The 14624-nt window shown below is 37.2% G+C and overlaps 1 protein-coding gene across 3 annotated transcripts in view; it reads left to right on the top strand.

Annotated features, from left to right (window-relative positions):
- PPP6R3 (protein phosphatase 6 regulatory subunit 3) overlaps nucleotides 1-13656 on the top strand; it is a 59487-nt gene extending 45831 nt beyond the window's left edge. For all 3 annotated transcript variants that reach the window (XM_031050459.2, XM_031050460.2, XM_031050458.2), the window contains 6 exons: nucleotides 1145-1263; nucleotides 2780-2933; nucleotides 4190-4296; nucleotides 5233-5383; nucleotides 8642-8764; nucleotides 12183-13656. In XM_031050459.2, coding sequence (XP_030906319.2) covers nucleotides 1145-1263; nucleotides 2780-2933; nucleotides 4190-4296; nucleotides 5233-5383; nucleotides 8642-8764; nucleotides 12183-12234 — 706 coding nt within the window. In that variant the 3' untranslated portion in view covers nucleotides 12235-13656. The remainder of the gene's footprint in view (nucleotides 1-1144; nucleotides 1264-2779; nucleotides 2934-4189; nucleotides 4297-5232; nucleotides 5384-8641; nucleotides 8765-12182) is intronic.
- Nucleotides 13657-14624: the final 968 nt, after the last annotated feature.

Genomic DNA, 14624 nt, shown 5'->3' with positions numbered 1-14624 from the left:
TCAAACTGACACAGGAGATTTAGATTAGATAGTAGGCAGAAGTTCTTCCCTGTGAGGGTGCTGAGGCACTGGCACGGGTTGCCCACAGAAGCTGTAGCTGCCCCTGTCCCTGGCAGAGTTCAAAGCCAGGTTGGACAGGGCTTGAAGCAACCTGGTCCAGTGGAAGATGTCCCTGCCCATGACAGGGGGCTAGAACTAAGCAGGCTTTTAGGTCCCTTGCAACCCAAACCATTGTATGATTCTTGCCTTGGGCAAGACTGTCCAGCTCCATACCTCCGCAGAGCTTGCTGACCTCTCTAAATACTGGAGTGGTTGTGGACAAACCTGCATAGGAAACTGCAGAGGGAAAGGAGCATCTGGTCCCCAAAACTCTCAGGACTCTGCAGCCTCCCATAATATCTACTGAACTTTGTCCCACAGTAGTCTTGTTTTTTTCTGACCTTCTTATGGCTGTAGTCACAAACCTGATTTCTTCTTCCCTTGCAGCCTTTGAAATGCATGTTGCAAATACCTTCTGTACAAAACCAGTTGTTTTGTCTGATGGTATTGTGGCTACTTCCTGTGATGTGTTTCTGGAACATCCTTGTCACATTACCACGCTTTTTTGTGTTGTGCTCACCAGGAAAGAGAGGGATGCCTGTAGTATTTAAAGCATGTATGTAGTTAGAAAGGATGGACTGGAATGCACTTGGGAGATACTTTAAAATAGATTTACTAGATTTGTTGTTAGATACTTTGCAGTAAGTCAAGTTATATCTTGCTAGATATAACCTGAACAAAGATTTTTGTTTCAGAGCTTTAGTTTAGTGTGAAGAAACAAAATAGACCATCAATTTCTATAAATATCTGATTCCTTTCTTTCCTTTTCTGTTCCCTTTTCCATATCAGGTATAGAACCAGTCTTTGTCTTAAAAGTGGGGGGAAACAAGACAGCGTCTTCACATAATCAAATGAAAATCCTATAGTCCTGGGTTTTTTGAGAGAGAAATGAGGGGAATATTAGCATCTGACAAATTATACCTCTGTTAATCTATCAGAAGTTTTAGCTGCTGTAATTTTCCTTAGCCTCAAACTCTCCAGTATTTTGTTGTAGCTAAGGTCTGATACTAAATACAGAATATAAACTATGTCTTTGTATGTTAAGTTCGGGCAGCACTGACAGTGAAGAAAGTACAGATTCTGAAGAAGAGGATGGAACAAAACAAGACTTGTTTGAATCACACACCAATACAGAGGACAAAATGGAAGTAGACTTAAGTGAACGTATGTAGCTTTTTTCCCAGCTGCTTTGGGTTATAGAAGTGTTAGCTGTCTTATTTTGTAGTAGTTTCCTCATTTACCATTTTTATTCTGTCTTAAGAAAGTGTTAGTGGTGGACTGGGTAGTTTTGGGTAACAACTGGTCTTCAACTTGAAGTTCTTTTCCAGCCTAGTTGATTGTATGATTCTATGAAAGTAGTCTTACCCACTGTAAAGACTGCTTGCAGCAGAGCATGCAAATACTGGGAAGTTTGAATTCCTTACATGTCTTGAGTCAAGTTACTTAGTCTCTCTAAAATGCATGTTTCTACTCTTAAAGAGGGGGGAAAAAAGGAGGAAGAATTGGAAAGGGAAGGATGAAATGTAATCATTTATACATCTTGAAGGCCTGCAAAATCTAATAGGTTAATTGTCAAACCTAAAACCTTGTTATTTTTACTGGAAGCCTTTCAGACCAACTTTTCATCTAACAATGCTCTCTGAAAGACTTCCTACATAAAGCCAAGTGAATTTGCATTGGTCTGGTTTCATATGTGAATTAAAGATGTGAGTCAGTAGACTCTTGTGTGGAAACTTAACTGATGTAACTGGTTTTAAAGTTTCCATGTTAAAAGTCACAGTAGACTAAATTAGCATTAAACTGGCAACATCAGTAGGTAAAAACCCTGTGTTTATCTAGACTGTAAGGAATTGAATTAAATTAAAATAGAAGGAAAAGTTAAGGGTTTTCTTTTCTTTTGTCAGATTGGTGTCGTTGGCATCTGTGTGTCAAACAAGTTTTGATCCATGTGGGTCTCCTCCCATATCTGTCTGGGCTGGAATTTCTAATTGCTAGTCAGAGCTTCCTTTACAGCCTGGTTTTTTGTATGTAAGTGTTAACAAAAATGTTTCCCTTGGGTAGGTGAAGTATTTTTGAATTGACCTATCCTAAATTAGATGCTGTTAAGTTACTCCAAAATTTAAAATCCAACTAAGTATTTTAGGTTGTAAAAAGCCTTAAACTTTTCTGAAACTTAGCAGTGGTGTTAGTGCATGAGAAATTATTTTAGAGACTGTCCATGTCTAAGTTGACATGCTAATTTTCTGTGTTCAGGAAAATGTACATAGGAAACTAAAAAAAGGGTTGAAAGCTCTTAAGATTTTGGGTTTTTTTATTATTGTTAAAGCTACCTGTTTTGAAAAATGATAACAAATGTTGCTAGGTTAAAGACTGAAGTGGGATTTTACTTCTGATCTAGTATGGTTTATTGTGTTTGTTCTTCAGAGAAGCTATATCAGGTTCTAGCAGAACACTCCAAGTTACTATTTTTAAAATTCTGCTTTACTAGCAGAATTTCCCTTTTGGGGAATGCATTCATTTTTAACAGTATAAAGAGGATTCTTCTGCATGTACTTTAAAGTCTAGTTATGAATTTTGCTGCTCTTTTTGGAATGTACATTTAGAGAATCAATGAGTTGGGCATATGTGCACTCATGTCCTTTATTTAAATTTCTTCCTAATGAACTTGTTGGTTTTTCAGCACCAAACTGGTCAGCTAACTTTGACGTGCCCATGGAGACAGCACATGGTGCCAGTCTGGATTCTGTTGGGTCTGATGTGTGGAGTACAGAAGAACCTATGCCAGCAAAAGAAACTGGTTGGGTTTCCTTTTCCGAGTTTGCATCCTCTTTGAGGTAAGAATGTTAGTGATTCAGAGCAAGCTTGGTTTCCTTGGGGTGTTTATCTCCACCCAAGTCTGTGTTGATAGTGTTCTGGGGGAATACAAGGTGTGTAGTGTCCAAAGGGCCCCATGTCTGTAGGATGGGCAAATGCTAATGTGTCATTATTTCAGAGGGTTTTTAAAGAATATTTGGGTCTTTTAATATTGATCTCTGACCAGAATTTGGACTGATTTTTTTTTTTAATTAATTTTTTAGTTTAAATTGACTCCAGTGAAGGGTTGAATCTTGGCTGTAAGGGTCATAAAATGTCTGTGATGATTCTGTTACATGTATAAGACAAATAGGTTTGGGGTTTTGCCAGTGTGCTCCTTTATTTTAAACTTGCATGGTTATACAGTTGTGATACCTAGGTTAGGCAGTTCTGCACTGTTTTGAGAATGCCTATGGTACTTTCCATTTTTGATGTGAACTCCACATAAAACATAAATGAAGTGTAATACTTAATCATATAGATGTAGATTTTATATCATCAAAGACTAACTGTCAAGAGCTGATTCCTTCTCCAGTCAGACTCTTCCTATTGTACATCTGGCTCTTAATTGTCTGTTTAGGCATTAAAGAGATTAGAGATAAAAGAATTACTCAACACACGCACACCCCAGTGTAAACTAGTGTATTTTTTATTGCTTGAGGCAGGTACGTTGATGACAGTATTAAGGGTTTAGAAAATAAAGTCTTGGAGTGGCCCCATTAGTGACTAGAAAGACATTCACTAAATGGTGGGAAGTTTTTCAAGTGGCCAAATCTTGTCTTTCGTGTTCCCTCAGAATGAAAAACTCACAGATACGCTACAAAAATTACTTTTGTAGTGGACAATGAGAACTGTGTTGGCAGTCTCGGCAGAGAATCATCTCTCCAGTTGTAAAGAGTGCATTTAGAAAGTCGGTTTCATGTCATGTTGGAAACACTACAATGAGCCAGGCCTTATTTATCAGGGACATGTCTGTTACTAGTCATCAAACTAAGTAAAAGGTAAAATAAACCTAGCAGCAAACACACACACCCAGTTCGGGTCTGGTGGATTTTGCATTACTAAACTTCTGTTCAGCATGCCTTCCCATGACTCTTGCAAACGAACTTGCTGTCATTCAATTTCAGTAGAGTTGTAGGCCTCATAGGTTTGATACAGAACTAAAAATACTGTTTTAAGAACACTTAATTCTGCTGTTTAGAAGTGTTTCTAAAGTTTTTTTACTTTGTATTTGAAGCTCAAAAGATTCCTTAAGAAGTAATTCTCCTGTGGAAATGGAAACAAACACAGACCCAATTGATCCCTTGAGTGCAAATGTAACTGCTCTTGCAACACACCTAGAGAGTAAGTATGCTAAAATGCAGTTTGATTTTTAAGAATTATACCCAAACAGAACTTGAACTTTAAAATTTGGGTTTTCAGAGACCTCTCATTTGGCTCTGCTTCTGTTCTGACAGGTAATGAAAATTACGTGTTAAAGAATTTCCTATTTAAAACAGGAGCCAATGTAACTTGCCAGACATGAAGGATGGTCACTCTTAGTTAAAATAGTCCGCTATGTGAAACAGGGGGCAGTGTTACTTTTACCTCTAAAAAGCCTGAACAAGAACAGAAAAGCATTACAAAGAAGAAACTGAGTGTTTTCTGTTAAAAAATCCTCACCTGTATCAGTGCTTCATTAGCTGAGCTGATGCCTGAGAAGAGTGGTAGCCTTTAGTCTCCTACTGTGTGGCAGTAGGCCAGTAGTCTCAGTGTGTTAAAATTTCCCCTTCCTGCTCATTGCTTTCCAGGTTACCTTCATTATGGATGCAATAATTCTTTCTTTATCTATGAACTGGTTAATTAGTATGTTTGGCTTTCAGCTTTTTGTATATGTTATACATGTATAACAGAATGAGAAGTACGGATGAGAAGTCCAGGGACACAAAGGCTTGTCTGACTTCCCAAAGACTTGAAAGCTTCCTGTCACATTTGTATTGTGTGGGCTTGTGTAAAAAATTTGACTATACAGAAAAATTATACATCACTGTAATAGTGCTAAAGCCTTGTTCACGCAAACCTGTTGCAATAGCAAAGAAAAATAGTTGTGGAACCTGAATTAAGCATCTGTAGGTATTTAAGCTTTCTTTCTATATACGTGTAGTGGGGTTTGCAGAAAGGTGCCTTTCTATGTAAGAATTCAAGTGTACAAAACTGCAAAAATATTATTCTGGTTGTATTGGCTTCTATGCTTCCTCATTAAATAATGAGCCATGTACTAAGTTATTTCTGTGTATCTAGCCCCAGGAAGTGTTGCCATGGAGGCCAGCTCAGATGGAGAGGACGATATAGAAAATGCAGACAAGGTAACTGAAACAGTAATGAATGGCAGCATGAAGGAGACACTGAGCCTTACTGTAGATGCTAAAACTGAAACAGCTGTTTTCAAAAGGTGAGAGTACCTATTTATTGTCTTCCCACCCTTGTCAGATAAGCACTGTTGATGGAACACTACACATCATCAAAAAAAAGCTCATTACAAGTGGTAATTCCTGAGACGTTAACTAGAAACCTTTTTCCAAAGTAATTGTTTTGAAATTTTCCTTTCAGTTAGTTATTATAACATAAGGCTTTCCTTATCAAGCTTTTAGTGGAAGCTTAGAGGAAGACTGGCTAACAATAATGCCAGTGGGGGTTTTTTTATATGCAGTTACTCTTTTAACATGCACTTGATAGCCTGTCAAAGCTAAGCTTTTTGAATTTTGCACAGAATTATTTGATCTGGATTGGAACTCCATCCCTTTCATACAGGAGGATGGAGGACAGAAGTTGAAGGCGAGCCAGGCACTGCTCTTGAGTAACTTGGCAGACATTTGGGATGATGACTGTTGGTGGTATGGATGATGGACTAGTTAAAATCGTTTCCTGTTTTTAAAACAGGAGCCAGTGTTACTGTTACTTCTAAAAAGCCTGCATATTATAAACAGAAAAGCAAACATATCTGTTCTGGATCTGATGACACATAGAATTCTAGAATAACCAGAAGAGCAAACTCCTTAATTTTGATATCTTCTGATACAAAGTGCTTGATTCAGAAATAGCTGAGTTACAATGTGGTTATATTCCATATTGCATATATCAACGTTTGATCCTTTCAAGGGAATAAAGCACATTTCCATTTTGTCTGCTTAGATTTTGTGACTTTAAATTTAATGATCAAGTGCTTTTTATGTAGTATTAAATCTTTATGTAGGGAAACAGAACCTACCAAGTCTGACCTGCAAAAACAATTATGCCGATATTAATTTGAGCTTGTGTATTCCTGCCCTTCCCCCAGTCTTGACAAATCGGAACATGCAACTAGCATTTTGACATGCAACCATCTTCTCATTATTTTGGGATGATTTCCTAGTATCTGTCCCTATTCTAGCTTTAAAGATTGAAAAGAAATTGTGTATCTTGAATGTTGTTAAAAAAAGATCAACCCTTTTCAGCAGAAAAAAATTCCCAGCGTTTGTCCCTTCTTTGCTCTTATTTGAAATTCATTTTACTTAGTGTTATAAGTAGTATTTGTTTTGGATGGCTTTCAGTTACTCTCACTTCCGTCCTTTTGATTATCAAAGCAATAAATAACACCACCAGTCTTTAACACCTAACTTGACTCGATATTTTTTCAGTACAAAGAAGGGAGCATTTATGGCTGCACAGCCCTTATAAATCAAAGGGAATTGTTAGAGAAATTGAACCAAAGCAGTTTAGGGGAGGGTTGTGATGCAGTACTGGCTGTGGCATGGAACAGTAGTGCCTTGCTGACTTAGTAAATTATGCACCTGCTCTGCAGTTTATCCTGCATTATGGGAACTTTTATATGATCTGCACTACTATTTGTTAGATGTTTGCAGTTGGATTTAGTTATCCATTGTGGGTTTAACTTCTCCTTAACTGCTTTAGTTCTCCCTCACTTTGAAGTTCTGTGACTTCTGGTACTGGTGTAGAAATTAAGGTGAGGGGTCAGCATGTGGTGCCAGTTCCTGCTTGAGCTGTGCTGTAAGCACATCAATTCTTGTCATTGAAAGGATACAGAGATGCAAAGGGAGGCAGTATCATAGAATGCCCAGGTCAGAAGAGATCTCAGAAGATAATCTGCTCCAACCTTTTGTGGAAAAGGGATCCCAGGTGAAATTATCTAGCATTCTGTGTGGTCACATCTTGAAAACCTGTAGCAATTTTCACTGGACGCTGGGATCTTGATTTGGTTGGTAAGGGGAGATTAAAGGAATGTAGGAAGCTGAAAGGTGAGGTATTAAATACAGAGGCTGTTCTACTGTGATAGAGGTATGCAGTCTCTTACTGATTCAGTGCTGAAGTGGATTTCTTCAACTTTCAAATATGCCAAAGTGGATGCTTCCAGACCTAAGCTTTGTATCTGTTTCTGCCAATAGAAAACTGATGGTGTTGAAGTCAATGTTGAGGGGAGGAGGAGCATCATAGGCACACTAGGGTTTGTTTGTTTGTTTTTCTGGAAAGCCGCAAAGTTCAAGAATATGGTTTCTGAATTGAGTTCAAAATGAAGAATGCTAGTAGAGAGCATGCCTTTTTAAAAAAATAAAAATTAGGAGATCAGTTCTGATGGTGATGGTGACAAGTGATTTATTTCGAATAAATGCAAAGAGCATTAGTAAGGCAAATGAGATGGAGAGCTCAGATGGGAAAAACTGGATCTTTGTGAGAGTTTGCAATGCAAAAGACTGTTTCTTGCAGGCTTCGCAGATATAAGGAGGGACAGGATGAAAAATGATTCATTGAAATTTAAAGGATTGGTTGAAAGGAGGAACGTAAGAATAGGAAGAAAAATCAGTAGCCTTAAGATGTTCATAATTTCTTGCATAAATAGGTTTGTTGCCACAGAAGTGTAAGGTTGATGTTTGTGTCTACTTCAGAGATACCTTATAACTATCTCTTGCATGTATATGGTCAAATTTGTATCACAGTGCACTCATGATGGTGTGACTGAGGTGGGAGTGTGTAAGATAGAGGCAGAAAAGCTTTGAATTGGAGACAAAACACAAGTATTTGTTTGCTAATTACTTTTGAGGGTGCCTAGTTACATGGTAATGCATTTTGTAGTGAGTGTACTGCTTTTTCACTGAATTGTTTGGTTTTGTCTCCCTGGGGATGTTCATGAAATAATCTGGGCTGCAGTCTTAGTACCTCATAACCTATACATCATATCTCACTGTGGAATTATTAGGGAGATTAATGAAGATGGTGATGAGTTAATGATTCTGCTGATATGTTCCATGGACAGACTTTATTAATGCCAGTTTCTGAGGGAATCTTGATTTCTTTTATACTTTCTTCCATTTTTGCATACTTCTGGCTTCAGAGTGTTGAAATCCTATCGGTATGTATAGTAAAGGATCATGGTTGTGTTTGTTACCACTTCAGGCATCACACACATTCCTTATTTCTTTTCTGATTTTTATTTGTAATCATTGTAATTCCTGCCCTTTTACCCAGCCAAGTTTTAATGGACATAAACACCAGTGCATTATTATTAGGTGTTTGTAAAGTCTAGAGCCATATGCTTGATCTTCATGTTGCAATCATAACTTAAAATCCATTTGCATGTGAAATACAGACCTGTCTCCCAGTTTTCTCCTGTTGCCTGAAATTTCCCTACAAGTAAACTTCTTTCTTTATTTCTAAGTGAGGAAGGAAAATTGTCTACCTCGCAGGAAGCTTCTTGTAAATATGTAGTAGAAGAGAATGCAGAGGTTACAGAAGAGGCGTCTTCAGCTCTGCAGCCTACTAACAGCAGTCCAGAACAGAGGTAACTGCATTTAAGGATGCTTTCAACACTATAAATACCAATTCGCAACTTTTTCTAATAGAACTTATGTAAAGAGATTAATGAATTCCTGTTTGTTATTGGCTTGATACAAACATGTGCTTGCATCTGTTTATAAAATTCACATAATTTATATTTACTGTTGATTCTAAGTGTCTTGAGTTGTCAGAAATGTATTTGCCTTGTACTGTTTGTCTTGCCAAGTGTTGTAAATATCCCTGTTCTGTTTTGTGATATGTTGTCAAGTTAGAATAGTGAACAGATAAGGTTGTGAAAATGATAATCTAAAAGAAGATAATCTAAAAGGGGGGAATAAGATTAACTTTGTCCTGAAAATTTATGTAAGTTAGGTCTACTTTTTTTTTTTTTTTTTTCAAAGTTTTATACCATAAAACAGTTTGGGGATGTCCACTAACTAGTTCAGCTGTAAGGAAAGGAAATGATGCCTTAAGTTGTGCTTGCTTGATTGTGTATCAGTTCTTGTTTGTACTCTAGTCTTCATCGGAGGTTAATTTGAATACTTGTGAAGATTATTCAAAGTACATAAATAATTTGTTTCAACTAAAACTTTTCTGAAATATGGAAGCAGCCTGGATTGCTCAGCACACTTACTAGAGGAAAGAAGGGTTTGTGATTTATTGGTTTTGGCTTTTTTTTTTGGCATCTGGCTACTAGTGCAGTCTTGGAGAACAGTAATGCAGTATGAATTTTTGGGATGTTTTTTGCCTCCCAACTTAAAATTGGCTTCATCAAAATCAAATGCACATAGAGCATCACATTAATCACCAAATATTCTAAATGCTTAACGCAGATGTCTCATACCTGAGCTGCTTTCTAGAGTTTAGTCAGAGCAGGATTCATCTTCTATCTTAAAAGCCTGAAACAATCAAGAGCTTAAAGTAGATGAGAAGACTTTGACCACTGAAGGCAATATTCGGTAAAGACCTTGCTCTGGAACTTAGGTATTCCTAAATTCTTTAATACTAGGCAAGAGTTCACTGGTTTCCTGGCACTACCAACTGCTTATTGAACATCAGGAATAATCCCATAGGTTTGCTTTTTTGTGGTAAGACAAAGGGGGGTATGCTACATTTTCCTGCTTGAGATGTAGTTCAAGGGCGCCCAGAGGAACTGTGCTGTCTCAAAGAAAACCCTGTGTAGAAAAATCTAAGTGTGTATTTGCTAAGCTCTTGAATAATCTGTAGGGTCTGCTTCTCTTCCTGCAGGGTAAGGCTTGAGGGATCAGAGCTGGGTATGCTGCCTTCTTTTTGAGGAGGTGAGGATACTCTGAATAGGAGTATGTTCTGAAGGGACAGAGGATTTTACTTAATTAGAAGCAATTATAGAAGTCACTTTTGCCCATAAACGGGTATGTTTCAGAAAATCAGAATTCAGAATATGCATACACATTTTCTAAATGTGTATTTAATTAGATGTTTTTAATAGTTTAAAAGCTGTTGTTTCTTGACTTTAATAGATTTTAAACTATCAGAGAAATGCAGTATTTCTCTCACAAATCCTGTGAAAGTAATAATTTTTGAAGACTTTACGGGCACTGTGTCTGGATTTCTAGCGAAGGTAAAATTGAAATGCTTTTGTAAGCAAAGATACTGAGGACAGCTCTGTATACAATGCAGAAGAACTACATGTTCTGGTTATACTGTATGCAAACTAAGAAAGATGCAAGCATGTTTGACAAATACAAGTTCTGGATTTTAGGCTTGTTTATGGACTAGTATGTCTTACCTCTGTGGTACTGGCTGTTACACTAGAACTCTGCTACCTTCTCCTGTAAGAGAGAACTTCTCGCTCTGCATAAATCCCATTAATTTAATCGAGAAGTGGATTCTAATAAGAAAAAAAAAATAACAAAACAATCATGTATCCTTGGTTAAAGTGGGAAACCCCTAAACTGTCTCTCACAGCCTCTTTGTTATCTGGAGGTACTGTTTTTATCAAGACGGTGGTTTTAATGCTGATAAGCATCAAGTTGTAGGAAAGAAGCCGTTGGGAACCAGCCGATTGCCTTCTGAGTGAAGATGCTTGTGTGAACCAACAGGGGGTGCTCGGAGCCAGCAGTTGGCTGCGTTGCTCTGGAGTCGCATGGAATCTCGATGGATTCCTGCTCTCGAGTCCTGCTGGCTGCAGTGGATCTCAGGGCTTTCTCTAAAGGTGGCTGTCACAGCAGAAACTCATATAAACGCAGTATAAATACAAAGATAACTATAATTGTGCTTTTGGGGCTCCATGCATATATGACTAGTGGAAGGAGTCCCCTAGGTAGGTCTTTGGCTGGTGGCCAGCAATCTCTGCAAGATGACTGTCATGGACTTCTTTCCAGTTAACAAGTGACTTACTGCAGTGTGGACCATCAGACTTCTTGTCCATGCAGCAATTACTTCTTATGTTTCTGTTTCCCTAAAAAGTGTTTACTTTTGTCTAGTTCTGTCTGTCATTTGTCTAATGTGTACATATTTTTCTTAAAAAGTGTTTTTAGAGCTTAGCAGCCAAAGACTTAGCTAGGGGACTCCTGCTGGTCATGTGCATGTAGAGCACGGACCCAAGAGTGGCTTCTCTGTGATGTACACCATCAGAGAACAGGAGTTACAGGTAACTTTTCTCATATGTAGTTCCAAATGGGTTTATATTTTATAAGGGACTCTTCAAATGTATTCAGTAGACTGTACTGAATGGCAGTTGAGACTTTTTGCCTTTCTTGCTTACAATTCTTAATATTTTCATGCACTACTGATTTAGTCTTTGTGTTAGTCCAGAACAATTAAGCTCATGTTTACATTTAACTTCTTATCTAGAAATGTATATACTGTTGTTGTTTTCACTTTTGCAGGTTTGCTCCTTATTTTCCTCCATATTTATGAACTTTTCTTGCTAATGGACTGACATTCAAAGTACTTGTAAAATAGCAGTTTGTAGATTAGATTAGGAACTAAAGCAGGATTTGGGGCTTTTCTTAAGGTGCTGTTGTTTCTCCTGTTGTCTTAGCTGCTTACGTTGACATGCAACCTTAAATACACCTGGTATTACATTTTACTTTGAAGTAAGATTTGGAGAACTATCATAAATGTGCTTTTTATCAGTGGCTCTCTTGGGGAGTTGTATCACATGTCTAGAGATCACTTAGTAGCTCAGTTAATAAAGACCAAACACTCAACTGAGATCACCTCTGCAAATTAAAGTGCTATGCTTAATTAGGCAATGGGGACTTCAGAAATAAATGGGATGAGAGGAAGCATAAGCTAATAATAAGCTAATGCTCCAGCTCAGGGGTCATGCTACACATGATCTGGGATTGTTGTTTTGTGGGGAGGTTTTTTTGCACCTACCCAAATTTGTTTTGAATCTTTCTTTTGTATGCTTACATCTTTTTTTGGCCTCTTAGGACTGATCAACACACCCATTTAGGAGAGGCGTCTGTTAATGGCCCTGTATGATATGTGATGTCTACTACCTTGGCTGAAGAAAATGAACTGATATCCAGGTGTTTGAGTGTTTCTTTGAGGATTTCATCTAGACCCTGTTGAAGCCAGTCACTGCTGCACTAATTTCGCAAGGGATCAGGACCAGCAACATTTATATTCTAGATTTTAAGACATTGTACAGAAATTCATAAGTGTAAAAATATTGCACATTGAGAAATACCAATAATTTTTGCGTATGTTTATATTGTATTGTTCTAAATAATGGGTGGCCTGTGAAATAAGATCCTGCTACCCACGTAATGATGACAGTAGTGTTACTATAGTTAAAATGGCTGTAAGAATAGTTTTATAAAAAAAGTGAATACACAAATCTAATGTATTTGAGACATTACTATTTGACAATTAGTGTGACCAAAGTATTTAGCAGTTTTCATACATTTTTCACCTTGTAAAAAGAAAAAAATTAATTCATGTTTCTTCTGAAACTGAAATGCCCTATAAATGTTATTTTGGTTGGTTTAGCTTACAAAAGTGATTTACATAAGAATTTTTTGGTGTTCAGCATTTTACAACAGGTTTTTTAATCAGTAATTGTTTTCTGTATTGTTCAGAACAGATCAAAAATGTAAGTCTATTGGTAGAGATTTTAAGTATTTATTGCTACAACTTAGTTGACAAATTGATGTTACTGTAAAGCCATATGTTCTGTTAAGTCTTGTTTGCTTGAAACAATACCTTACAGGTGAAACACTAGAATATTTGAAGTGCACATGGCTTGTTGTGTTTGTGATTCACCTGCCTTTTAACCCATTCACCAAGATTTAGTTTAATACCAAGCATTATACAATGGAACATTTCAGAACAATCTGCGTATTTAAAACGCTATAAACCTTTTAGACAAGTCAAATAAATGAAATAAATGCCTGTGCTGCTAATGCAATTACAGTACATGCATTTTGAAAGTATATAGTGTTTTTAATACAAATTTTGGCAGCAGAGCATGTTAATTGTTATTTTCACTGTACTGATCTGTGTGAGGCTTTCATTTGTATGTTCTAACCAGTTTTTTCTCAGCTGGTTTGTGTATATATATATAGTGATTATGGAAACTAATTCTGTGTAATTTATAATTTTCTATGTCAGTGTAAAATTCCAACAGCCTTCTCAAACAAACAGAAGCAATATAGTGTATATTGCCACCTTGTCTGGTGAAAGGGTTAAAGTACTTCACCTCCTGCACTTTCAGATGCAAATCATTTTTTGTTTCTGTAATAGTTTTATTCATTTATTTTTTACATCATTTGTTTTCCTGACCAGTATTTAAAGCCAAAAGGATACTCTAAACAATGGCCAATGATTTATTTTAGAAGGCGTCCCAAGCAACGTGCCTAAACATTACATTGCATACAGAAATAATAAAACAAACAAAAACTACATATGTATAATGGCATTGCCCTTATTGCTTCCTGTTGCATTTTCTACATTAAATTTCAGTGCCACTCATCATTGCAAATTGTTGCAAACAGAAGTTGTTTGAAAATGAAGGGGGGGGAGGCGGAACCCACAGTATCACAGGTGGAATTGGTAACTCTGGCTGTCCTTTTCTTTGTTCTTCATAGGTGATGAAATCTCTAATCAGTTTCTAAGTTGCTTTTTTACTTCAGAATTATTTCCAGATGAGCTTGACCAAAAATGTTTTACGTATTAGCTTTAAGGATGGCAGCTGTCCTCTTACCACTTTCTGATCTGTTATTGAACAAGCAGGTTTGGAAACAAAACCACTCATTTCACCATATGAATTGCAACCCAAGTAGAAGTTCCGTACACAGGAAAGCAGTGTTTTGGCTTACAGAAGTGACTCTTGTAAGGAACAAAACTTTTGTCCTTTTCAGTGGAGCTATTTGTCCCTTGCAAACAAGTTGGATTATCTAGCTACATAGCTCTTAAAAGTGATGGAGATACTAGGAGCAAATGACTTGAAACTGTTTCAGCCCTGTTGTCTGCAGTTCAGCACAGTTCTCTAGTATGTTGTTCTTCCTTCTGCTAATGGTCACATCTGTCCACTATCTAGTTAATAATCTCAAAATTGAATAATCAAAATAACCAAAATTGAAAAGGGGGGAGAATTTTGTCCCACTTCCTTCCATTCCTGATAGGTAATACCAGTTGAGTGGAGGTGTGAGGAGTTGTGGTGAGTGGAATTTACCTCTCAGTGTAGTTTGCCTTCTAATTAAAGGGTGCAGTAGAGGTAAACTAGGTTGGCTTACCTAATGCTAATTCCTGTACTATTCAAAGGTTATTCCTGTGTACTATTGCAATTATTGTTGGGTTTAACTGCTGGGGGGGGCGGAATTTAAGCCTGGGATGTAACCTAGATTTGATGTAGTGTGAGTTTTTCTGAG

This window comes from Melopsittacus undulatus, chromosome 8 (assembly GCF_012275295.1).
Source record: "Melopsittacus undulatus isolate bMelUnd1 chromosome 8, bMelUnd1.mat.Z, whole genome shotgun sequence".
Taxonomy (NCBI): domain Eukaryota; kingdom Metazoa; phylum Chordata; class Aves; order Psittaciformes; family Psittaculidae; genus Melopsittacus; species Melopsittacus undulatus.
The sequence above is the reverse complement of the archived record's forward strand: the minus strand, read 5'-3'. Positions and strand labels throughout refer to the sequence as shown.